Source organism: Oncorhynchus mykiss, chromosome 4, assembly GCF_057628025.1.
Source record: "Oncorhynchus mykiss isolate SJ-2025 chromosome 4, ASM5762802v1, whole genome shotgun sequence".
Taxonomy (NCBI): domain Eukaryota; kingdom Metazoa; phylum Chordata; class Actinopteri; order Salmoniformes; family Salmonidae; genus Oncorhynchus; species Oncorhynchus mykiss.
In genome coordinates this window covers 78,459,674-78,487,500 of record NC_143025.1, presented here as the reverse complement: position 1 = coordinate 78,487,500, position 27,827 = coordinate 78,459,674, and the positions used below count along the sequence as shown (strand labels likewise).

The 27,827-nt window shown below is 42.7% G+C and overlaps 1 protein-coding gene across 1 annotated transcript in view; it reads left to right on the top strand.

The window, feature by feature from the left end:
• Positions 1-27,827, top strand: part of LOC110522449 (serine/threonine-protein kinase PAK 5) — a 137,659-nt gene that overhangs the window by 44,422 nt on the left and 65,410 nt on the right. The window contains exon 2 of the mRNA XM_021600844.3: positions 23,445-23,668. Within this exon, the coding sequence (XP_021456519.2) occupies positions 23,465-23,668 (204 nt within the window). The 5' untranslated portion in view covers positions 23,445-23,464. The remainder of the gene's footprint in view (positions 1-23,444; positions 23,669-27,827) is intronic.

Genomic DNA, 27,827 nt, shown 5'->3' with positions numbered 1-27,827 from the left:
TAGAGACAAATCAGCCTGGGAATCAGGAACCCTGTCCCTCTTACTCTGTGTTGAGGACGTTCTGCCATGCTGGGAAATGTTGCTCCAGAACTTGGTTGGTGTCTATGAGTGTGTGTGGGGGTATATTGCACCTTGGTGGTACAGTATATGTTTGTGTGGGGTTGAACTGGGTTATGTAAAGCCCTCATAACACCTGTTTAGAAACATGACTAAGACACACACCACGACTTGACTGTGGAGCAAAGCTCACTTTTACAAGGAGATGTCAGTCCTGCCCTCTCAATGACTCCTGCCGTTCAGACTTGAATACACACATGTAAACACATGCACACGTACACACGCGCACACACACACACACACTCGTGTTCGCAGTACTTACTTATGCATAGAGAGTGCACAATAACATTCTCTCTATTTCAGTTACCTAGAATAGCATGTTATGGTCTTTTTCACGACCAGGCTACTGTCTCCTCATCCCAGTAACATTGTACCTCTTGGCTGCAATAATCTTTGGGACATTATTATTCTCAATGAAGTGCTTTGCGATCTGCTGAGAAATTACAGCTCAGGAGTTTCTGGAGTGACTGCTAAGACAACCTGTGCATGAAGTAGGTTTTCATATAGAGGGAATTCAGAGGCCTTCTCGTCTAAGTGCTGTTCACTTCAAACCCTGCTCTGTGCTGCTACTTTATGTGCTGGTAGTATGCAGCCAGTCACATTGTTTGTGTGTGTGTGGGGTATGTATGTCAGTGTGCATATGCCAGGGTGAATGTGTGTTTATGTGAGGGCATGCATATATGTGTGTGTATGTTACGAACCCCTTTGGCCCTGCAGTCTAGGGGGATGGAAACGAGACCCGTAACATATCTCATGCAAATCATAACAGTGAAAAGGAACAGTGAGAACTAAAAACAACAGACAACCTAAACCTACCGTCAAACACTTAAGGTTTATTTGTTAAACACACGGTAATGGGGGGGCTAAGCTGGACCCAAGGAAAGTGTTATGGTGCGTGAATGAGGACCCAAAAGCGAATTAACAAACAGAGTACTTTAATGACGAACATACGTGGGCTCAGATGGACAGGTAGATTCCGACAGGACAGGACAAGGTTGCAGCACACACGATGATAGTCTGGTTCAGGCATGAGACACATAAACAAACAAACAAGAATCCGACAAGGACAGGAGCAGAAACAGAGACAGATATAGGGACCTAATCAGAGGGAAAAAGGGAACAGGTGGGGAACGGGGTGAATGGGTAATTAGGAGGAGACAAGGCACAGCTGGGGAAAAGAGGGGGAGAAAAGGTAACATAACAACGACCAGCAGAGGGAGACAGGGTGAAGGGAAAGGACAGAGACAAGACAACATGACAGTACCCCCCCACTCACCGAGCGCCTCCTGGCGCACTCGAGGAGGAAGCCTGGCGGCAACGGAGGAAATCATCGATCAGCGCACGGTCCAGCACGTCCCGAGAGGGAACCCAACTCCTCTCCTCAGGACCGTACCCCTCCCAATCTACTAGGTACTGATGACCACGGCCCCGAGGACGCATGTCCAAAATCCTACGGACCCTGTAGATGGGTGCGCCCTCGACAAGGATGGGGGGGGGGGGGGGAAGACGAGCGGGGGCGCGAAGAACGGGCTTGACACAGGAGACATGGAAGACCGGGTGGACGCGACGAAGATATCGCGGCAGAAGAAGTCGCACTGCGACAGGGTTAATGATTTGAGAGATACGGAATGGACCAATGAACCGCGGGGTCAACTTGCGAGAAGCCGTCTTAAGGGGAAGGTTCTGAGTGGAGAGCCAAACTCTCTGACCGCGACAATATCTAGGGCTCTTCGTTCTACGCTTATTAGCAGCTCTCACAGTCTGCGCCCTATAACGGCAAAGTGCAGACCTGACCCTCTTCCAGGTGCGCTCGCAACGTTGGACAAAAGCCTGAGCGGAGGGGACGCTGGACTCGGCGAACTGAGATGAGAACAACGGAGGCTGGTACCCGAGGCTACTCTGAAAAGGAGATAGCCCGGTCGCAGACGAAGGAAGCGAGTTGTGGGCGTATTCTGCCCAGGGGAGCTGTTCTGACCAAGACGCAGGGTTGCGAAAAGAAAGACTGCGTAAGATGCGACCAATAGTCTGATTGGCCCGTTCTGCTTGACCGTTAGACTGGGGGTGAAAGCCGGAAGAGAGACTGACGGAAGCCCCAATCAAACGGCAAAACTCCCTCCAAAATTGAGACGTGAATTGCGGGCCTCTGTCCGAAACGACGTCTGACGGAAGGCCATGAATTCTGAAAACATTCTCGATGATGATTTGTGCCGTCTCTTTAGCAGAAGGAAGCTTAGCAAGGGGAATGAAATGAGCCGCCTTAGAGAACCTATCGACAACCGTAAGAATAACAGTCTTCCCCGCTGACGAAGGCAGTCCGGTGACAAAATCTAAGGCGATGTGAGACCACGGTCGAGAGGGAATAGGAAGCGGCCTGAGACGGCCGGCAGGAGGAGAGTTACCGGACTTAGTCTGCGCGCAGACCGAACAAGCAGCCACGAAACGACGCGTGTCATGCTCCCGGGTGGGCCACCAGAAACGCTGGCGAATGGAAGCAAGCGTACCCCGAACGCCAGGGTGACCGGCTAACTTGGCAGAGTGAGCCCACTGAAGAACGGCCAGACGAGTAGGAACGGGAACGAAAAGAAGGTTCCTAGGACAAGCGCGCGGCGACGGAGTTTGAGTGAGTGCTTGCTTTACCTGCCTCTCAATTCCCCAGACAGTCAACCCGACAACACGCCCCTCAGGGAGAATCCCCTCGGGGTCAGTGGAGGCTACTGAAGAACTGAAGAGACGAGACAAAGCATCAGGCTTGGTGTTCTTAGAGCCCGGACGGTAAGAAATCACGAACTCGAAACGAGCGAAAAACAGCGCCCAACGCGCCTGACGCGCATTAAGTCGTTTAGCAGAACGGATGTACTCAAGGTTCCTATGGTCAGTCCAAACGACAAAAGGAACGGTCGCCCCCTCCAACCACTGTCGCCATTCGCCTAGGGCTAACCGGATGGCGAGCAGTTCGCGGTTACCCACATCATAGTTACGTTCCGACGGCGACAGGCGATGAGAAAAATACGCGCATGGGTGGACCTTGTCGTCAGAGAGGGAGCGCTGAGAAAGGATGGCTCCCACTCCCACCTCTGACGCGTCAACCTCGACAACGAACTGTCTAGAGACGTCAGGTGTAACAAGGATAGGAGCGGATGTAAAACGATTCTTGAGGAGATCAAAAGCTCCCTGGGCGGAAACGGACCACTTAAAGCATGTCTTGACAGAAGTAAGGGCTGTGAGAGGAGCTGCCACCTGACCGAAATTACGGATGAAACGACGATAGAAGTTCGCGAAGCCGAGAAAGCGCTGCAGCTCGACGCGTGACTTAGGGACGGGCCAATCAATGACAGCTTGGACCTTAGCGGGATCCATCTTAATGCCTTCAGCGGAAATAACAGAACCGAGAAATGTGACGGAGGAGGCATGAAAAGTGCACTTCTCAGCCTTCACGAAAAGACAATTCTCTAAAAGGCGCTGGAGGACACGTCGAACGTGCTGAACATGAATCTGGAGTGACGGTGAAAAAATCAGGATATCGTCAAGGTAAACGAAAACAAAGATGTTCAGCATGTCTCTCAGGACATCATTGACTAATGCCTGAAAGACAGCTGGAGCGTTAGCGAGGCCGAAAGGAAGAACCCGGTATTCAAAGTGCCCTAACGGAGTGTTAAACGCCGTCTTCCACTCGTCCCCCTCCCTGATGCGCACGAGATGGTAAGCGTTACGAAGGTCCAACTTAGTGAAAAACCTGGCTCCCTGCAGGATCTCGAAGGCTGAAGACATAAGAGGAAGCGGATAACGATTCTTCACTGTTATGTCATTCAGCCCTCGATAATCTATGCAGGGGCGCAGAGACCCGTCCTTCTTCTTGACAAAAAAAAAACCCCGCTCCGGCGGGAGAGGAGGAGGGGACTATGGTACCGGCGTCAAGAGCTACAGACAAATAATCTTCGAGAGCCTTACGTTCGGGAGCCGACAGAGAGTATAGTCTACCCCGGGGGGGGGTGGTTCCCGGAAGGAGATCAATACTACAATCATACGACCGGTGTGGAGGAAGAGAGGTGGCCCTGGACCGACTGAACACCGTGCGCAGATCGTGATATTCCTCCGGCACCCCTGTCAAATCACCAGGCTCCTCCTGTGAAGAAGAGACAGAGGAAACAGGAGGGATAGCAGACATTAAACATTTCACATGACAAGAGACGTTCCAGGAGAGGATAGAATTACTAGACCAATTAATGGAAGGATTATGACAAACTAGCCAGGGATGGCCCAAAACAACAGGTGTAAAAGGTGAACGAAAAATTAAAAAAGAAATGGTTTCACTATGATTACCAGAAACAGTGAGGGTTAAAGGTAGCGTCTCACGCTGAATCCTGGGGAGAGGACTACCATCCAGGGCGAACAAGGCCGTGGGCTCCTTTAACTGTCTGAGAGGAATGTCATGTTCCCGAGCCCAGGTCTCGTCCATAAAACAGCCCTCCGCCCCAGAGTCTATTAAGGCACTGCAGGAAGCTGACGAACCGGTCCAGCGTAGATGGACCGACAAGGTAGTGCAGGATCTTGAAGGAGAGACAGGAGTAGTAGCGCTCACCAGTAGCCCTCCGCTTACTGACGAGCTCTGGCCTTTTACTGGACATGAAGTGGCAAAATGACCAGCGGAACCGCAATAGAGACAGAGGCGGTTGGTGATTCTCCGTTCCCTCTCCTTAGTCGAGATGCGGATACCTCCCAGCTGCATGGGCTCAGCACCCGAGCCGGCAGAGGAAGATGGTAGTGATGCGGAGAGGGAGGCGACGGAGAGCGCAAGCTCCTTTCCACGAGCTCGGTGACGAAGATCAACCCGTCGCTCAATGCGAATAGCGAGTTCAATCAAGGAATCCACGCTGGAAGGAACCTCCCGGGAGAGAATCTCATCCTTTACCTCTGCGCGGAAACCCTCCAGAAGACGAGCGAGCAGGGCCGGCTCGTTCCAGCCACTGGAGACAGCAAGAGTGCGAAACTCAATAGAGTAGTCTGTTATGGATCGATTGCCTTGACATAGGGAAGACAGGGCCCTGGAAGCCTCCTCCCCAAAAACAGATCGATCAAAAACCCGTATCATCTCCTCCTTAAAGTCTTGATACTGGTTAATACACTCAGCCCTTGCCTCCCAGATTGCCGTGCCCCACTCACGAGCCCGTCCAATAAGGAGAGATATGACGTAGGCGACACGAGCAGTGCTCCTGGAGTAAGTGTTGGGCTGGAGAGAAAACACAATATCACACTGGGTGAGGAACGAGCGGCATTCAGTGGGCTCCCCAGAGTAACACGGCGGGTTATTGATTCTGGGCTCCGGAGATTCGAAAGCCCTGGAAGTGGCCGGTGGATCGAGGCGGAGATGGTGAACCTGTTCTGTGAGGTTGGAGACTTGGGTGGCCAGGGTCTCAACGGCATGTCGAGCAGCAGACAATTCCTGCTTGTGTCTGCCTAGCATCGCTCCCTGGATCTCGACGGCTGAGTGGAGAGGATCCGAAGTCGCTGGGTCCATTCTTGGTCGGATTCTTCTGTTATGGTGCGTGAATGAGGACCCAAAAGCGAATTAACAAACAGAGTACTTTAATGACGAACATACGTGGGCTCAGATGGACAGGTAGATTCCGACAGGACAGGACAAGGTTGCAGCACACACGATGATAGTCTGGTTCAGGCATGAGACACATAAACAAACAAACAAGAATCCGACAAGGACAGGAGCAGAAACAGAGACAGATATAGGGACCTAATCAGAGGGAAAAAGGGAACAGGTGGGGAACGGGGTGAATGGGTAATTAGGAGGAGACAAGGCACAGCTGGGGAAAAGAGGGGGAGAAAAGGTAACATAACAACGACCAGCAGAGGGAGACAGGGTGAAGGGAAAGGACAGAGACAAGACAACATGACAGAAAGAACTAATAAATATATATTTTTTAAACCTAAGCTAGTCTAGCCTGCTTCATGAACAGTTAGCTAACTAACCAATAAAATACAGTGGGTGGTCCGTCCAGTTCTAACTAGGGTACTTAGACAATGTTTTCCTACGGGTAATGTATGCCCATGGGTGACTTGGCTTGGAATCCCCTTTTCCCACCAACAACCAAACAGTCATACACCACAACAATACATACTCACATAATAACGGACAAATGTGACATGTAGGAGTCAAAACGAGAGAGAGAGAGAGAGAGAGAGAGAGAGAGAGACAGACAGACAGACAGACAGACAGAGAGAGAGAGACAGACAGACAGACACAGAGAGAGAGACAGACAGACAGACAGACAGACACAGAGAGAGAGACAGACAGACAGACAGACAGACAGACAGACAGACAGACAGACAGACAGACAGACAGACAGACAGACAGACAGACAGACGACAGACAGACAGAGAGAGAGAGAGAGAGAGACAGAGACAGAGAGAGACAGAGAGAGACAGAGAGAGAGAGACAGACACAGAGAGAGAGACAGACACAGAGAGAGAGAGACAGACACAGAGAGAGAGACAGACAGACAGACACAGAGAGAGAGACAGACAGACAGACAGACAGACAGACAGACAGACAGACACAGAGAGAGAGACAGACAGACAGACAGACAGACAGACAGACAGACAGACAGACAGACAGACAGACAGACAGACAGACAGACAGACAGACAGACAGACAGAGAGAGAGAGAGAGAGAAAATGAACAATAATGACAAATGGTTTGATGAAGAATGCAAAAATCTAAGAAAGAAATTGAGAAACCTGTCCAACCAAAAACATAGAGACCTGTAAAACCTGAGTCTACGCCTTCACTATGGTGAATCACTAAAACAATCCAGAAATACACTACGAAAAAAGAAGGAACAGCATGTCAGAAATCAGCTCAATGTAATTGAAGAATCCATAGACTCTAACCACTTCTGGGAAAATTGGAAAACACTAAACAAACAACAACACGAAGAATAATCTATCCAAAATGGAGATGTATGGGTAAACCACTTCTCCAATCTTTTTGGCTCTATAACAAAGAATAAAGAGCAAAAACATATACATGATCAAATACAGATCTTAGAATCAACTATTAAAGACTACCAGAACCCACTGGATTCTCCAATTACATTGAATGAGTTACAGGACAAAATAAAAACTCTCCAACCCAAAAAGGCCTGTGGTGTTGATGGTATCCTCAATGAAATGATCAAATATACAGACAACAAATTCCAATTGGCTATACTAAAACTCTTTAACATCATCCTTAGCTCTGGCATCTTCCCCAATATTTGGAACCAAGGACTGATCACCCCAATCCACAAAAGTGGAGACAAATTTGACCCCAATAACTACCGTGGAATATGCGTCAACAGTAACCTTGGGGAAATCCTCTGCATTATCATTAACAGCAGACTCGTACATTTCCTCAATGAAAACAATGTACTGAGCAAATGTCAAATTGGCTTTTTACCAAATTACCGTACAACAGACCATGTATTCACCCTGCACACCATAATTGACAACCAAACAAACCAAAACAAAGGCAAAGTCTTCTCATGCTTTGTTGATTTCAAAAAAGCCTTTGACTCAATTTGGCATGAGGGTCTGCTATACAAACTGATGGAAAGTGGTGTTGGGGGTAAAACATACGACATTATAAAATCAATGTACACAAACAACAAGTGTGGTTAAAATTGGCAAAATAGACGCAAATTTCTTCACACAGGGTTGTGGGGTGAGACAGGGATGCAGCTTAAGCCCCACCCTCTTCAACATATATATCAACGAATTGGCGCGGGCACTAGAAAAGTCTGCAGCACCCGGCCTCACCCTACTAGAATCCGAAGTCAAATGTCTGCTGTTTGCTGATGATATGGTGCTTCTGTCACCAACCAAGGAGGGCCTACAGCAGCACCTAGATCTTATGCACAATCTTGTGCACAGATTCTGTCAGACCTGGGCCCTGACAGTAAATCTCAGTAAGACCAAAATAATGGTGTTCCAAAAAAGGTCCAGTCACCAGGACCACAAATACAAATTCCATCTAGACACTGTTGCCCTAGAGCACACAAAAAACTATACATACCTTGGCCTAAACATCAGCGCCACAGGTAACTTCCACAAAGCTGTGAACGATCTGAGAAACAAGGCAAGAAGGGCATTCTATGCCATCAAAAGGAACATTTCAACATACCATTTAGGATTTGGCTAAAAATACTTGAATCAGTCATAGAGCCCATTGCCCTTTATGGTTGTGAGATCTGGGGTCCGCTCACCAACCAAGACTTCACAAAATGGGACAAACACCAAATTGAGACTCTGCACGCAGAATTCTGCAAAAATATCCTCTGTGTACAACGTAGAACACCAAATAATGCATGCAGAGCAGAATTAGGCCGATACCCACTAATTATCAAAATCCAGACAAGAGCCGTTAAATTCTGTAACCACCTAAAAGGAAGCAATTCCCAAACCTTCCATAACAAAGCCATCACCTACAGAGAGATTAACCTAGAGAAGAGTCCCCTAAGCAAGCTGGTCCTGGGGCTCTGTTCACAAACACAAACACACCCCACAGAGCCCCAGGACAGCAGCACAATTAGACCCAACCAAATCATGAGAAAACAAAAAGATAATTATAATTATTACATTGGAAAGAATTAACAAAAAAACTGAGCAAACTAGAATGCTATTTTGCCCTACACAGAGAGTACACAGCGGCAGAATACCTGACCACTGTGACTGACCCAAAATTAAGGAAAGCTTTGACTATGTACAGACTCAGTGAGCATAGCCTTGCTATTGAGAAAGACCGCCGTAGGCAGACATGGCTCTCAAGAGAAGACAGGCTATGTGCTCACTGCCCACAAAATGAGGTGGAAACTGAGCTGCACTTCCTAACCTCCTGCCCAATGTATGACCATATTAGAGAGACATATTTCCCTCAGATTACACAGATCCACAAAGAATTCGAAAACAAATCCAATTTTGATAAACTCCCATATCTACTGGGGGAAATTCCACAGTGTGCCATCACAGCAGCAAGATTTGTGACCTGTTGCCACGAGAAAAGGGCAACCAGTGAAGAACACACACCATTGTAAATACAACCCATATTTATGCTTATTTATTTTATCTTGTTTCCTTTAACCATTTGTACATTGTTAAAACACTGTATATATATATATATATATATATATATATATAATATGACATTTGTAATGTCTTTATTGTTTTGAAACTTCTGTATGTGTAATATTTACTGTTCATTTTTATTGTTTATTTCACTTTATATATTAACTTTATATATTATCTATCTCACTTGCTTTGTCAATGTTAACACATGTTTCCCATGCCAATAAAGCCCTTGAATTGAATTGAATTGAATTTAGAGAGAGAGAGAGAGAGAGAGAGAGAGAGAGAGAGAGAGAGAGAGAGAGAGAGAGAGAGAGAGAGAGAGAGAGAGAGAGAGAGAGAGAGAGAGAGAGAGAGAGAGAGAGAGAGAGAGAGAGAGAGAGAGAGAGAGAGTGTGTGTTTGGGAAAACAACTGACTGGGTTTTCAAACCAAGGGAAAGGGGATGTGATTGGGTAAGGGAAAAGGAGCAGGTGTGTCTTCAGTGGCGACTGATGTGACTAGGGCAGGAGGAGAGAAAACAAATACACACACAGGATACCTGTATCCGTAACAGTGTGTGTGTGCCTGGACGAGCAGTCCAGCAGTTTGTGCCAGTATTCCTCTTACAACCAGGCCTGGGAAGCCTTACGCCCTGCTAACCTCTGGAATCCCATTCTCAAAACACATTGCCCCTCGGCGTGCGTCTCTCTCCCTGCTCAAAATCCTGGTGTGATCCCCCTACGTGTGCTGCTGGGGATGAGCTTCTCTGTCTTTGTGTAGTGTCAGTGTTCTCCAGGACAAGAGAGTACAGGCTTTTGTTCCATCTTGTCACTAACACACCTGATTCAACTAGTCAATTAACCATCAAACCCTTTGTTGGTTAAATTACTGTAGGTGGGTCGGTGCTGGGCTGTACACCCTGCTGGGCCCACTCCCCCAGTCTATACAACAGCTGGCTTTTAGTTAGGGAAGCTAGCTAGTGTCTGTCACTGATACCCAGAGATACACTCATTCAGTGTGTTTTAGTTCAGTTGTTGAGGTAATTAACTTGGCTCTATATTTTTAGTAGTTGTAATGTTTTCTATTAGTGGCTGATTGTGGCTGTTTTACTTTCAAGAGGACACACTGATGGTTAGGGATAAGAATAGTAACAGGTCAAACACCTTCGGCCAATCAGTAAAGATGCTACTGGCACTCAGCCAATGAGGAAGAGGTTTGTTGGCATGGCCGCAGTGCGTAAGGAGATTATTGGCAGGTCAAATATGGATAAGGGGAGATGGAGTCAGATAATGCAGGAATGTTAGCTGGCTATTTTGGAGACGTGAAAGGCATGCTAGTTGTGTGTGCGTGCGTGCGTGCATGTGTGTGTGCGTGCGTGTGTGTGTGCCACTCTGCCACTCCATCGCCTCCCCCTTTCCCTCCTATAACAACTCCATCTCTTTCCCTTCTCACCTCCTGACCACACCACCTGTCCTCTCCTCTCTCCCTATCTTCTCCTCTCCTCCCTCACTCCCTTTCCTCCTCCCTCTCTCCCTAAATCAGCCTGCGGTCTCTCCTGAGGGAGTGTGAGCAAATTGAATGAGAAAGACTCCATTAATCATTCTATCAGCTCTGGGTCCTCGCTCCTCTATCGCTTTTCTATCAGGCACCGGCAACTTCTACTTGTTGAGGTCCTAACTTTTTTATCAGGCACTTTTACTGGCCAGAGCTACTTGTGGGGTCTTTGCAGGGGCTCATGAGACTGCTCCTCGGGCACTCAGAGTGAGATACACTCCCTAAGTATTTATTTGGACAGTAAAGCTAAAACATTGAATTTGGCTCTATACACCAGTATTTTTATTATATATATACACATACTTGTTACATGAGGCAACAGTACAGAATGACACCTTTTATTATATATATACACATACTTGTTCCATGAGGCAACAGTACAGAATGACACCTTTTATTATATATATACACATACTTGTTCCATGAGGCAACAGTACAGAATGACACCTTTTATTATATATATACACATACTTGTTACATGAGGCAACAGTACAGAATGACACCTTTTATTATATATATACACATACTTGTTCCATGAGGCAACAGTACAGAATGACACCTTTTATTATATATATACACATACTTGTTCCATGAGGCAACAGTACAGAATGACACCTTTTATTATATATATACACATACTTGTTCCATGAGGCAACAGTACAGAATGACACCTTTTATTATATATATACACATACTTGTTCCATGAGGCAACAGTACAGAATGACACCTTTTATTATATATATACACATACTTGTTCCATGAGGCAACAGTACAGAATGACACCTTTTATTATATATATACACATACTTGTTACATGAGGCAACAGTACAGAATGACACCTTTTATTTGATATATACACATACTTGTTCCATGAGGCAACAGTACAGAATGACACCTTTTATTTGATATATACACATACTTGTTACATGAGGCAACAGTACAGAATGACACCTTTTATTATATATATACACATACTTGTTACATGAGGCAACAGTACAGAATGACACCTTTTATTATATATATACACATACTTGTTCCATGAGGCAACAGTACAGAATGACACCTTTTATTATATATACACATACTTGTTACATGAGGCAACAGTACAGAATGACACCTTTTATTATATATATACACATACTTGTTCCATGAGGCAACAGTACAGAATGACACCTTTTATTATATATATACACATACTTGTTACATGAGGCAACAGTACAGAATGACACCTTTTATTATATATATACACATACTTGTTACATGAGGCAACAGTACAGAATGACACCTTTTATTATATATATACACATACTTGTTACATGAGGCAACAGTACAGAATGACACCTTTTATTATATATATACACATACTTGTTCCATGAGGCAACAGTACAGAATGACACCTTTTATTATATATATACACATACTTGTTCCATGAGGCAACAGTACAGAATGACACCTTTTATTATATATATACACATACTTGTTCCATGAGGCAACAGTACAGAATGACACCTTTTATTATATATATACACATACTTGTTACATGAGGCAACAGTACAGAATGACACCTTTTATTATATATATACACATACTTGTTCCATGAGGCAACAGTACAGAATGACACCTTTTATTATATATATACACATACTTGTTACATGAGGCAACAGTACAGAATGACACCTTTTATTATATATATACACATACTTGTTACATGAGGCAACAGTACAGAATGACACCTTTTATTATATATATACACATACTTGTTCCATGAGGCAACAGTACAGAATGACACCTTTTATTTGATATATACACATACTTGTTCCATGAGGCAACAGTACAGAATGACACCTTTTATTATATATATACACATACTTGTTACATGAGGCAACAGTACAGAATGACACCTTTTATTATATATATACACATACTTGTTCCATGAGGCAACAGTACAGAATGACACCTTTTATTATATATATACACATACTTGTTCCATGAGGCAACAGTACAGAATGACACCTTTTATTATATATATACACATACTTGTTCCATGAGGCAACAGTACAGAATGACACCTTTTATTATATATATACACATACTTGTTCCATGAGGCAACAGTACAGAATGACACCTTTTATTATATATACACATACTTGTTACATGAGGCAACAGTACAGAATGACACCTTTTATTATATATATACACATACTTGTTACATGAGGCAACAGTACAGAATGACACCTTTTATTATATATATACACATACTTGTTCCATGAGGCAACAGTACAGAATGACACCTTTTATTTGATATATACACATACTTGTTCCATGAGGCAACAGTACAGAATGACACCTTTTATTATATATATACACATACTTGTTACATGAGGCAACAGTACAGAATGACACCTTTTATTATATATATACACATACTTGTTCCATGAGGCAACAGTACAGAATGACACCTTTTATTATATATATACACATACTTGTTCCATGAGGCAACAGTACAGAATGACACCTTTTATTATATATATACACATACTTGTTCCATGAGGCAACAGTACAGAATGACATCTTTTATTATATATATACACATACTTGTTCCATGAGGCAACAGTACAGAATGACACCTTTTATTATATATATACACATACTTGTTACATGAGGCAACAGTACAGAATGACACCTTTTATTTGATATATACACATACTTGTTCCATGAGGCAACAGTACAGAATGACACCTTTTATTATATATATACACATACTTGTTCCATGAGGCAACAGTACAGAATGACACCTTTTATTATATATATACACATACTTGTTACATGAGGCAACAGTACAGAATGACACCTTTTATTATATATATACACATACTTGTTCCATGAGGCAACAGTACAGAATGACACCTTTTATTATATATATACACATACTTGTTACATGAGGCAACAGTACAGAATTACACCTTTTATTATATATACACATACTTGTTACATGAGGCAACAGTACAGAATGACACCTTTTATTATATATATACACATACTTGTTACATGAGGCAACAGTACAGAATGACACCTTTTATTATATATACACATACTTGTTACATGAGGCAACAGTACAGAATGACACCTTTTATTTGATATATACACATACTTGTTCCATGAGGCAACAGTACAGAATGACACCTTTTATTATATATATACACATACTTGTTACATGAGGCAACAGTACAGAATGACACCTTTTATTATATATATACACATACTTGTTCCATGAGGCAACAGTACAGAATGACACCTTTTATTATATATATACACATACTTGTTCCATGAGGCAACAGTACAGAATGACACCTTTTATTATATATATACACATACTTGTTCCATGAGGCAACAGTACAGAATGACACCTTTTATTATATATATACACATACTTGTTCCATGAGGCAACAGTACAGAATGACACCTTTTATTATATATATACACATACTTGTTACATGAGGCAACAGTACAGAATGACACCTTTTATTATATATATACACATACTTGTTCCATGAGGCAACAGTACAGAATGACACCTTTTATTATATATATACACATACTTGTTACATGAGGCAACAGTACAGAATGACACCTTTTATTATATATACACATACTTGTTACATGAGGCAACAGTACAGAATGACACCTTTTATTATATATATACACATACTTGTTACATGAGGCAACAGTACAGAATGACACCTTTTATTATATATATACACATACTTGTTACATGAGGCAACAGTACAGAATGACACCTTTTATTATATATACACATACTTGTTACATGAGGCAACAGTACAGAATGACACCTTTTATTATATATATACACATACTTGTTACATGAGGCAACAGTACAGAATGACACCTTTTATTATATATATACACATACTTGTTCCATGAGGCAACAGTACAGAATGACACCTTTTATTATATATATACACATACTTGTTACATGAGGCAACAGTACAGAATGACACCTTTTATTATATATACACATACTTGTTCCATGAGGCAACAGTACAGAATGACACCTTTTATTATATATACACATACTTGTTACATGAGGCAACAGTACAGAATGACACCTTTTATTATATATATACACATACTTGTTCCATGAGGCAACAGTACAGAATGACACCTTTTATTATATATACACATACTTGTTACATGAGGCAACAGTACAGAATGACACCTTTTATTATATATATACACATACTTGTTACATGAGGCAACAGTACAGAATGACACCTTTTATTATATATATACACATACTTGTTACATGAGGCAACAGTACAGAATGACACCTTTTATTATATATATACACATACTTGTTCCATGAGGCAACAGTACAGAATGACACCTTTTATTTGATATATACACATACTTGTTCCATGAGGCAACAGTACAGAATGACACCTTTTATTATATATATACACATACTTGTTCCATGAGGCAACAGTACAGAATGACACCTTTTATTATATATACACATACTTGTTACATGAGGCAACAGTACAGAATGACACCTTTTATTATATATACACATACTTGTTACATGAGGCAACAGTACAGAATGACACCTTTTATTATATATATACACATACTTGTTACATGAGGCAACAGTACAGAATGACACCTTTTATTATATATATACACATACTTGTTACATGAGGCAACAGTACAGAATGACACCTTTTATTTGATATATACACATACTTGTTCCATGAGGCAACAGTACAGAATGACACCTTTTATTATATATATACACATACTTGTTACATGAGGCAACAGTACAGAATGACACCTTTTATTATATATATACACATACTTGTTCCATGAGGCAACAGTACAGAATGACACCTTTTATTATATATACACATACTTGTTACATGAGGCAACAGTACAGAATGACACCTTTTATTATATATATATACACATACTTGTTCCATGAGGCAACAGTACAGAATGACACCTTTTATTTGATATATACACATACTTGTTACATGAGGCAACAGTACAGAATGACACCTTTTATTATATATATACACATACTTGTTCCATGAGGCAACAGTACAGAATGACACCTTTTATTATATATATACACATACTTGTTACATGAGGCAACAGTACAGAATGACACCTTTTATTATATATACACATACTTGTTACATGAGGCAACAGTACAGAATGACACCTTTTATTATATATATACACATACTTGTTACATGAGGCAACAGTACAGAATGACACCTTTTAGTATATATACACATACTTGTTACATGAGGCAACAGTACAGAATGACACCTTTTATTATATATATACACATACTTGTTCCATGAGGCAACAGTACAGAATGACACCTTTTATTATATATATACACATACTTGTTACATGAGGCAACAGTACAGAATGACACCTTTTATTATATATATACACATACTTGTTCCATGAGGCAACAGTACAGAATGACACCTTTTATTATATATATACACATACTTGTTACATGAGGCAACAGTACAGAATGACACCTTTTATTATATATATACACATACTTGTTACATGAGGCAACAGTACAGAATGACACCTTTTATTATATATACACATACTTGTTACATGAGGCAACAGTACAGAATGACACCTTTTATTATATATACACATACTTGTTCCATGAGGCAACAGTACAGAATGACACCTTTTATTATATATATACACATACTTGTTCCATGAGGCAACAGTACAGAATGACACCTTTTATTATATATATACACATACTTGTTCCATGAGGCAACAGTACAGAATGACACCTTTTATTATATATATACACATACTTGTTCCATGAGGCAACAGTACAGAATGACACCTTTTATTATATATATACACATACTTGTTCCATGAGGCAACAGTACAGAATGACACCTTTTATTATATATATACACATACTTGTTCCATGAGGCAACAGTACAGAATGACACCTTTTATTTGATATATACACATACTTGTTACATGAGGCAACAGTACAGAATGACACCTTTTATTATATATATACATACTTGTTCCATGAGGCAACAGTACAGAATGACACCTTTTATTATATATATACACATACTTGTTACATGAGGCAACAGTACAGAATGACACCTTTTATTATATATATACACATACTTGTTCCATGAGGCAACAGTACAGAATGACACCTTTTATTATATATACACATACTTGTTACATGAGGCAACAGTACAGAATGACACCTTTTATTATATATATACACATACTTGTTCCATGAGGCAACAGTACAGAATGACACCTTTTATTTGATATATACACATACTTGTTACATGAGGCAACAGTACAGAATGACACCTTTTATTATATATATACACATACTTGTTCCATGAGGCAACAGTACAGAATGACACCTTTTATTATATATATACACATACTTGTTCCATGAGGCAACAGTACAGAATGACACCTTTTATTATATATATACACATACTTGTTACATGAGGCAACAGTACAGAATGACACCTTTTATTATATATATACACATACTTGTTCCATGAGGCAACAGTACAGAATGACACCTTTTATTATATATACACATACTTGTTACATGAGGCAACAGTACAGAATGACACCTTTTATTATATATACACATACTTGTTACATGAGGCAACAGTACAGAATGACACCTTTTATTATATATATACACATACTTGTTCCATGAGGCAACAGTACAGAATGACACCTTTTATTATATATATACACATACTTGTTCCATGAGGCAACAGTACAGAATGACACCTTTTATTATATATATACACATACTTGTTCCATGAGGCAACAGTACAGAATGACACCTTTTATTATATATATACACATACTTGTTACATGAGGCAACAGTACAGAATGACACCTTTTATTATATATATACACATACTTGTTCCATGAGGCAACAGTACAGAATGACACCTTTTATTTGATATATACACATACTTGTTACATGAGGCAACAGTACAGAATGACACCTTTTATTATATATATACACATACTTGTTCCATGAGGCAACAGTACAGAATGACACCTTTTATTTGATATATACACATACTTGTTACATGAGGCAACAGTACAGAATGACACCTTTTATTATATATATACACATACTTGTTACATGAGGCAACAGTACAGAATGACACCTTTTATTATATATATACACATACTTGTTCCATGAGGCAACAGTACAGAATGACACCTTTTATTATATATATACACATACTTGTTCCATGAGGCAACAGTACAGAATGACACCTTTTATTATATATATACACATACTTGTTACATGAGGCAACAGTACAGAATGACACCTTTTATTATATATATACACATACTTGTTCCATGAGGCAACAGTACAGAATGACACCTTTTATTATATATATACACATACTTGTTCCATGAGACAACAGTACAGAATGACACCTTTTATTATATATACACATACTTGTTACATGAGGCAACAGTACAGAATGACACCTTTTATTATATATATACACATACTTGTTACATGAGGCAACAGTACAGAATGACACCTTTTATTTGAAGGTATTTTCATCTGATTCAGAAATGAATGTTGATGTTTCCAGTCCCCCCATTTGATGGTGTCATAAGTATTTGGACGAACTCACTTATAGTGTATTAAGTATTTGGTCCCATATTCCTAGCACACAATGACTACATCAAGCTTGTGACTCTACAAACTTGTTGGATGTATTTGCAGTTTGTTTTGGTTGTGTTTAGGATTATGTCGTGCCCAATAGAAATGAATGGTAAACAATGTATTGTGTCATTTTGTAGTTACTTTTATTGTAAACAAGATTCAAATATGTTTCAGAACACTTATTAATTGATGTGAATGCTACTATGATTATGGATAATCATGAATGAATTGTGAATAATGATTAGTGAGAAAGATACAGAGACATAGATATCATACACCCCCCATGTATATCCTCCTATTTACTTAGATAAGGCTTCTTTGAATGCACAAACACACTAGCCTATTCCTCTCCTTAGCGTGTCTCTCTGACCATCTGTCCCTCTGTCTATTCACCGTGGCTACTGCAGCTGGCCTGGCAGGGCTGATGTGGGTTGCTAGGTCAGGCTGGCAGGGCTGATGTGGGTTGCTAGGTCAGGCTGGCAGGGCTGATGTGGGTTGCTAGGTCAGGCTGGCAGGGCTGATGTGGGTTGCTAGGTCAGGCTGGCAGGGCTGATGTGGGTTGCTAGGTCAGGCTGGCAGGGCTGATGTGGGTTGCTAGGTCAGGCTGGCAGGGCTGATGTGGGTTGCTAGGTCAGGCTGGCAGGGCTGATGTGTGTTGCTAGGTCAGGCTGGCAGGGCTGATGTGTGTTATTAGGTCAGGCTGGCACGACGGAGGTCCGGAAGCGGTGATACAGACAGAGAATCAGTTTCCCCTTGAAGACAATGTTCCTACAGGGGAGAGAGACAAGAAGACAATGTTCCTACAGGGGAGAGAGACAGGAAGACAATGTTCCTACAGGGGAGAGAGACAGGAAGAAAATGTTCCTACAGGGGAGAGAAACATGAAGACAATGTTTCTACAGGGGAGAGAGACAGGAAGACAATGTTACTACAGGGGAGAGAGACAGGAAGAAAATGTTCCTACAGGGGAGAGAGACAGGAAGACAATGTTCCTACAGGGGAGAGAGACAGGAAGACAATGTTACTACAGGGGAGAGAGACAGGAAGACAATGTTCCTACAGGGGAGAGAGACAGGAAGACAATGTTCCTACAGGGGAGAGAGACAGGAAGACAATGTTCCTACAGGGGATAGAGACAGGAAGACAATGTTCCTACAGGGGAGAGAGACAGGAAGACAGTGTTCCTACAGGGGATAGAGACAGGAAGACAATGTTCCTACAGGGGATAGAGACAGGAAGACATTGTTCCTACAGGGGAGAGAGACAGGAAGACAATGTTCCTACAGGGGAGAGAGACAGGAAGACAATGTTCCTACAGGGGAGAGAGACAGGAAGACAATGTTCCTACAGGGGAGAGAGACAGGAAGACAATGTTCCTACAGGGGAGAGAGACAGGAAGACAATGTTCCTACAGGGGAGAGAGACAGGAAGACAATGTTCCTACAGGGGAGAGAGACAGGAAGACAATGTTCCTACAGGGGAGAGAGACAGGAAGACAGTGTTCCTACAGGGGGAGAGAGATAGGAAGACAGTGTTCCTACAGGGGGAGAGAGACAGGAAGACAGTGTTCCTACAGGGGGAGAGAGACAGGAAGACAATGTTCCTACAGGGGGGAGAGAGACAGGAAGACAATGTTCCTACAGGGGATAGAGACAGGAAGACATTGTTCCTACAGGGGAGAGAGACAGGAAGACAATGTTCCTACAGGGGGGAGAGACAGGAAGACAATGTTCCTACAGGGGAGAGAGACAGGAAGACAATGTTCCTACAGGGGAGAGAGACAGGAAGACAATGTTCCTACAGGGGAGAGAGACAGGAAGACAGTGTTCCTACAGGGGGAGAGAGATAGGAAGACAGTGTTCCTACAGGGGGAGAGAGACAGGAAGACAGTGTTCCTACAGGGGGAGAGAGACAGGAAGACAGTATTCCTACAGGGGAGAGAGACAGGAAGACAATGTTCCTACAGGGGGAGAGAGACAGGAAGACAGTGTTCCTACAGGGGATGGAGACAGGAAGACAATGTTCCTACAGGGGAGAGAGACAGGAAGACAGTGATCCTACAGGGGATAGAGACAGGAAGACAATGTTCCTACAGAAAATAGGGACAGGAAGACAATGTTCCTACAGAGGAGAGAGACAGGAAGACAATGTTCCTGCAGGGGGAGAGACATGAAGACAATGTTCCTACAGGGGGAGAGACATGAAGACAATGTTCCTACAGGGGAGAGAGACAGGAAGACAATGTTCCTACAGGGGGGAGAGACAGGAAGACAATGTTCCTACAGGGGAGAGAGACAGGAAGACAATGTTCCTACAGGGGAGAGAGACAGGAAGACAATGTTCCTGCAGGGGAGAGAGACAGGAAGACAATGTTCCTACAGGGGAGAAATACAGGAAGACAATGTTCCTACAGGGGGGAGAGAGACAGGAAGACAATGTTCCTACAGGGGGGAGAGAGACAGGAAGACAATGTTCCTACAGGGGAGAGAGACAGGAAGAAAATGTTCCTACAGGGGAGAGAAACATGAAGACAATGTTTCTACAGGGGAGAGAGACAGGAAGACAATGTTACTACAGGGGAGAGAGACAGGAAGAAAATGTTCCTACAGGGGAGAGAGACAGGAAGACAATGTTCCTACAGGGGAGAGAGACAAGAAGACAATGTTACTACAGGGGAGAGAGACAGGAAGACAATGTTCCTACAGGGGAGAGAGACAGGAAGACAATGTTCCTACAGGGGAGAGAGACAGGAAGACAGTGTTCCTACAGGGGAGAGAGAAAGGAAGACAATGTTCCTACAGGGGGGAGAGAGACAGGAAGACAATGTTCCTACAGGGGGGAGAGAGACAGGAAGACAATGTTCCTACAGGGGATAGAGACAGGAAGACATTGTTCCTACAGGGGAGAGAGACAGGAAGACAATGTTCCTACAGGGGGGAGAGACAGGAAGACAATGTTCCTACAGGGGAGAGAGACAGGAAGACAATGTTCCTACAGGGGAGAGAGACAGGAAGACAATGTTCCTACAGGGGAGAGAGACAGGAAGACAGTGTTCCTACAGGGGGAGAGAGATAGGAAGACAGTGTTCCTACAGGGGGAGAGAGACAGGAAGACAATGTTCCTACAGGGGGAGAGAGACAGGAAGACAGTATTCCTACAGGGGAGAGAGACAGGAAGACAATGTTCCTACAGGGGGAGAGAGACAGGAAGACAGTGTTCCTACAGGGGATGGAGACAGGAAGACAATGTTCCTACAGGGGAGAGAGACAGGAAGACAGTGATCCTACAGGGGATAGAGACAGGAAGACAATGTTCCTACAGAAAATAGGGACAGGAAGACAATGTTCCTACAGGGGGAGAGACATGAAGACAATGTTCCTACAGGGGGAGAGACAGGAAGACAATGTTTCTACAGGGGAGAGAGACAGGAAGACAATGTTCCTACAGGGGAGAGAGACAGGAAGAAAATGTTCCTACAGGGGAGAGAGACAGGAAGACAATGTTCCTACAGGGGAGAGAGACAGGAAGACAATGTTCCTACAGGGGAGAGAGACATGAAGACAATGTTCCTACAGGGGATAGAGACAGGAAGACAGTGTTCCTACAGGGGGGAGAGACAGGAAGACAATGTTCCTACAGGGGAGAGAGACAGGAAGACAATGTTCCTACAGGGGAGAGAGACAGGAAGACAATGTTCCTACAGGGGAGAGAGACAGGAAGACAGTGTTCCTACAGGGGGAGAGAGACAGGAAGACAGTATTCCTACAGGGAAGAGAGACAGGAAGACAATGTTCCTACAGGGGGAGAGAGACAGGAAGACAGTGTTCCTACAGGGGATAGAGACAGGAAGACAATGTTCCTACAGGGGATAGAGACATGAAGACAATGTTCCTACAGGGGATAGAGACAGGAAGACAATGTTCCTACAGGGGATAGAGACAGGAAGACAATGTTCCTACAGGGGATAGAGACAGGAAGACAATGTTCCTACAGGGGATAGATACAGGAATACAATGTTCCTACAGGGGGGAGAGACAGGAAGACAATGTTCCTACAGGGGGGAGAGACAGGAAGACAATGTTCCTACAGGGCAGAGAGACAGGAAGACAATGTTCCTACAGGGGAGAGAGACAGGAAGACAATGTTCCTACAGGGGATAGAGACAGGAAGACAATGTTCCTACAGAAAATAGAGACAAGAAGACAGTGTTCCTACAGGGGAGAGAGACAGGAAGACAGTGTTCCTACAGGGGGGAGAGAGACAGGAAGACAGTGTTCCTACAGGGGAGAGAGACAGGAAGACAGTGTTCCTACAGGGGAGAGAGACAGGAAGACTGTGTTCCTACAGGGGGGAGAGAGACAGGAAGACAGTGTTCCTACAGGGGAGAGAGACAGGAAGACAGTGTTCCTACAGGGGAGAGAGACAGGAAGGCTTCGGAAGTTTGTAATTTCCACTTTGAAATTTCAGACTTGATTTTCAATCTTAATTAGTATGTGAAGTGTGTGTGTGTGTGTGTGTGTGTGTGTGTGTGTATGCACTTATGCAATGTGTGTGTTAAACTCTCCCAGTGAGGATACTTGATAACATTTTATTGTACTGCATAAACTACCTAGGCTATACCATTGATTCTCTCTCCCACATCCACTTCTCCAGCTAGTTACCTCACTGAAACATACTGCAAAAAGGAACATAAAGTAACATAAAGTAAAGGTTAAGGATGCTATAAGTGTTGAAGTGGGAGATATCTTGACTATCTCTTGCAGCCTGTGTCCCAATAACATAGAGTATATCGACTTCATAATGTACTTATTCATCGAGTACAGTGTTTCCCAAATAGTGAGTTTAGACCACTAAGTCTGCTGTGTCTGTCTGTCGGGACTTACTTGTTTTTTTATAAAATATCTCACTGTCTGTTCCCAGGTTTGTCCAGGTTTTCCAGCATGTTTGGGAAGAAGAAAAAGAGGCTGGAGATTTCAGCTCCATCTAACTTTGAGCACCGGGTCCACACAGGTTTCGATGCGCGGGAGCAGAAGTTCACTGGCCTGCCCCAGCAATGGCAGAGTCTCCTGGCAGACACAGCCAACAGGCCGAAGCCCATGGTAGACCCCTCCTATATCACGCCCATACAGCTGGCTCCTATGAAGGTAGAGTACCGGTGGACAAACGGTGCTACTCTGTCTGTCTCTATTCTCTCATTCATGTCTCTTTCCTTCTTTCTTTCCCTCGGATTCTCTCTCTCTTCATCTCCCTTTTTAATCCCCTATCTTATATTAATTGGTTGTGAAATGTAATGCTTTTAATTTTATAGAACTGTCTTAATTTTGCTGGACCCCAGGAAGAGTAGCTGCTGACTTTGTAGCAGCTAATGGGGATCCATAATAAATACTTTTCCTTTCTCCATCTCTCCATCTCTACCTACCTACCTACCTACCTACCTACACCGGGTGTCCTTGAGCACCAGTCTGGCTCCATTCACATGTTATGAGCTGTTATGTTGTCTTTATGTGAAGGGAAGATGGGCAATTCTTCTACTTGGTAGATATAGTAAATGTAAATCCGGGATGGCGGCAGCGTAGCCTAGTGGTTAGAGTGTTGGACTAGTAACCGAAAGGTTGCAAGTTCAAATCCCTGAGCTGACAAGGTACAAATCTGTCGTTCTGCCCCTGAACAGGCAGTTAACCCACTGTTCCTAGGCCGTCATTGAAAATAAGAATTTGTTCTTAACTGACTTGCCTAGTAAAATAAAGGTAAAAAAAAAAAAAAAAAAAAGTTACATTTTGAATGGTATATATTCATTTTTGGAGGTCCATCATCCATTTTGTATGGTATCTTATGATCAATTCGTACATTATGTTACGTTATGTTTGTTGTGGCTAATGTTAAGTAGGTGGCTAATGTTAGCTAGGCTAGGGGTTAGAGTTAGGGTTAAGGCTAAAGTTAGAGTTTTGAGTTAGGTAAAAGGGTTAAGGTTAGTGTTAGCTAACATGCTAAGTAGTTGCAAAGTAGCTAAAAAGTAGTAAGCCATTGTAAAGTTGCTAATGACCTAATTAAATGCTAGACGTTCGCGTTATATGCCAACCCATCCACCCCGACCAACCACCCTACTTTAGATTTTGCCTTAAGTAACCTTCTGTCTCATGTAACCATACCAAAATAACATATCATACTAATTTAAGTGTACCCGGGTGTACGTTTACTATGTTACGTCTAGTCTATGAGACCAGGCTTTTCCACAACATGTACACGCTTCCTCAAGGCTCTAAGAAGCCATAGACCTTGTTAAAAGATATAGACCTTGAACTTCTGATAGTACCTGAGCTCTCCAGAAATACTAATCTATTCACAGGTTGATTGTTATATTCTTCAACGTTCCATTATTGATCCTGGGAGTGTCTGATACCTCCAGTCACTTACATACCTTTAATTCAGCCAGTTGCACAATTAACGGTTTACAATCGACCTCATATAACTGACTTACCAACACCTAAGGGGATGATTGGATTGCCATGAAAGACTAAGGTATTTTTGGCCATGCTGATTGGCTAGTGGCGAGCTCGTTGCCAAATGTGCAGATAACAAAAATCGAAGGAACCTTTGGACAAACTGATTGGCTAGTGGCAAGCTTATTACCAAACGTGCAGATAACAAAAGTGCTGCCGTAACTAGTAATTGTTAAGAGAAATTCAATATCCTATCATTTTTCTTGACAAAACAAATCGGATACAATCTCTTTGCAGATGACAGTGTAAAGTGAATTGCCCATGTTTCTTCCTCTGTGACTGTGTTCTGCATTGTCCCTGAATGTTCCTATGCTGTGTTGTGCTTCAATGACTCATTTATATGCTAGTTTATTCAATAGGGCCAGATACAATTAAGACACAGGCAAATTAACTCCTCAACAGTCAGAAGCATTTCACCATCGTGCTTTAGCCTATGCTAGTGTACAGCAGCAGTCCCTGAAGTTGTAATGCCTGTTTATAACACTACTCCTTTAGGAAGCATCAGAGGGGTTTCTGAAGGGATTCTGTTTAGTGTGTGGCTGCTAGCTGTTGTAAATAGGTGTCCTAGACCTATTGGCCCAGCCTGTGGTAGTGGTAGTGTCAGTGTAGCCATTCTACTCTTCTCCTGCTCCGTCTGTGGAGTCCCACTCATACTGCATGTTTGGCCCCCCGGCCCACCGGCCCTCAGCCTCCCGGGCCCTCGGCCCCCCGGCCCTCAGCCCCCCGGCCCCCCGGCCCTCAGCCTCCCGGGCCCTCAGCCCCCCGGCCCCCCGGCCCACCGGCCCTCAGCCTCCCGGGCCCTCGGCCCCCCGGCCCTCAGCCCTCACACCCTGTGCTCTGTGTCTCTACACCTGCTTGCACTTGTATTTATTGTCATTCTTCGCTGTACAACAAACTGACATAAGCCAACGACACACACAACACGGACATACACTTTATCGTTTCAGCAACTGTTTTGATAGTTACTAATCAAACTGAATAGCTGGTACTGATAAAATAATCGATAAAGAATTGTCGTTGATTGTCAACAACAGTGCAAATAATCCTCGAAGCTAAGCACTTAGTCAGAAGAGGCCTTAACGACAGTTTAATATAAATATTCTCATAGCAGTAGACCATCATCTTAGATAAATTAATAAGCAGCATACATAGCCTGCTTAGCCTCACTGCTTCTAAACTTACCAGTCTTGAAATGGTCCGTATTTGGCAGTGTTGCATTGCACAACTCTAGACTACATTTGTAGCAGTAGCTTATTCAAAGAGATGGGGTATTATCTTCAGCATTATCCGCTACGCTACGCTAGTCTATGAGGAGCCACTGGCATTTGGGAGAATAGGAGTGAGAGGACATGCCATCACAGGATATGACATCAGAAATATATTTAAATACTTCCTGTCTAACCTCAATTGACATTCTACCTCTAACTTAAAAAAGGTTTTAGACATCTGCAGCAACTACACAAAAACACTTTTTTTTTGTAAAACTTGATCTTACTAGAACAGCACTGTTGCCATTGGAGATATCTCTGAAGAGGGGAAACAAGACTTTAATTCTGTTGCTCTCTTCACAGATATCTCCCAAGAAAATCTGGTCGGCCGAAACACCCTTGCGAAAAGTATGACTTCTACTACCCTTCACTTCCCTTTTCTTGTTTTCCTTTTTTTGGTCACATACAGTCACAACCACACACCGCTGTTCTTCTTTAACTACATCTCTCCAAAACTACCTGTCCACATGCACACTTCCTGTCCTCAAGTGGAAGTAGTGTGTTTAGGTGGCTGGGAGAGGGGGGGGGGGGGGGGGGCATAGTACATAGTACATATTTTATCTCTCATATGCATGACCCCGAAAAGTGGCAATTCTGTATAGGTAGCGGAATGCTGTTTATTTTCTTTTTATTGAGTATTTTTTTCCAAGATGTGCCAGCATGGATGTGGATATATGGGTGTGAAGTGCATGCTCCCATGGCCTGCTATAAAGAGCAGATTTGTGTAAAAATAATATAATTTTAAATCATTTCAAATACTTCATCTGTGCTTGATTGAGCTTGTCTGTTGCCATGGAACCACTAGAAAAGCCTTGAAAGTGTAAAACTCGCCCACCTGGCCCTCCAGGCAGGGTAAAGCAAATGCTAAAAATATTTGAAAGATTTCAAATGGTATTTGAACCCAGGACCGATACAGAGCCAGTAGAGAAATAGGTCAAAAGGGTTTGCATGTTTTTCAGAACACTCCCTGCCCTACCACATCAACCAACAACTAACTAACCAACTGGCCTGAGCCAGTTCCATTACTCACTCCAGCTCACATACACACAAACACGCACACACACACACAATGCAGCTTTCTCTCCACATAAATGAATGACATATGATGTGCGGTTTCTGTGTCGTAAAGGCACAATAAGACATTTTGATGTTTTCCCATTTCAAGAAGAACAGTAGGTAGCCTAGCGGATAGAGCGTTGTAACCGAAAGGTTGCTGTTTTGAATACCTGAGCTAACCAGGTAAAACTACAGACCTTATCAGGTATAACGTGGTTAATCTGTTGTAAAAAGGTGTAATATGGGCTACAATGGACCAGCGTTTTTCTAATCAGATCACATGGTTAATAAGAACTAATAGAAAGGCTCCTGGCCTTGAAAACCCTGCCAAACTGCAGCAACGTTCTACTTGTTCACATGAATTACATTTTAAAGAACGACTAGAGGTGTTTCCTATACAAAGACACAGAGAAAGTGTGTCTTTGTTGGACAATAAAACTCACAGGGCTGAGCTTGCTTTATGCAACTGTAGGACTAAT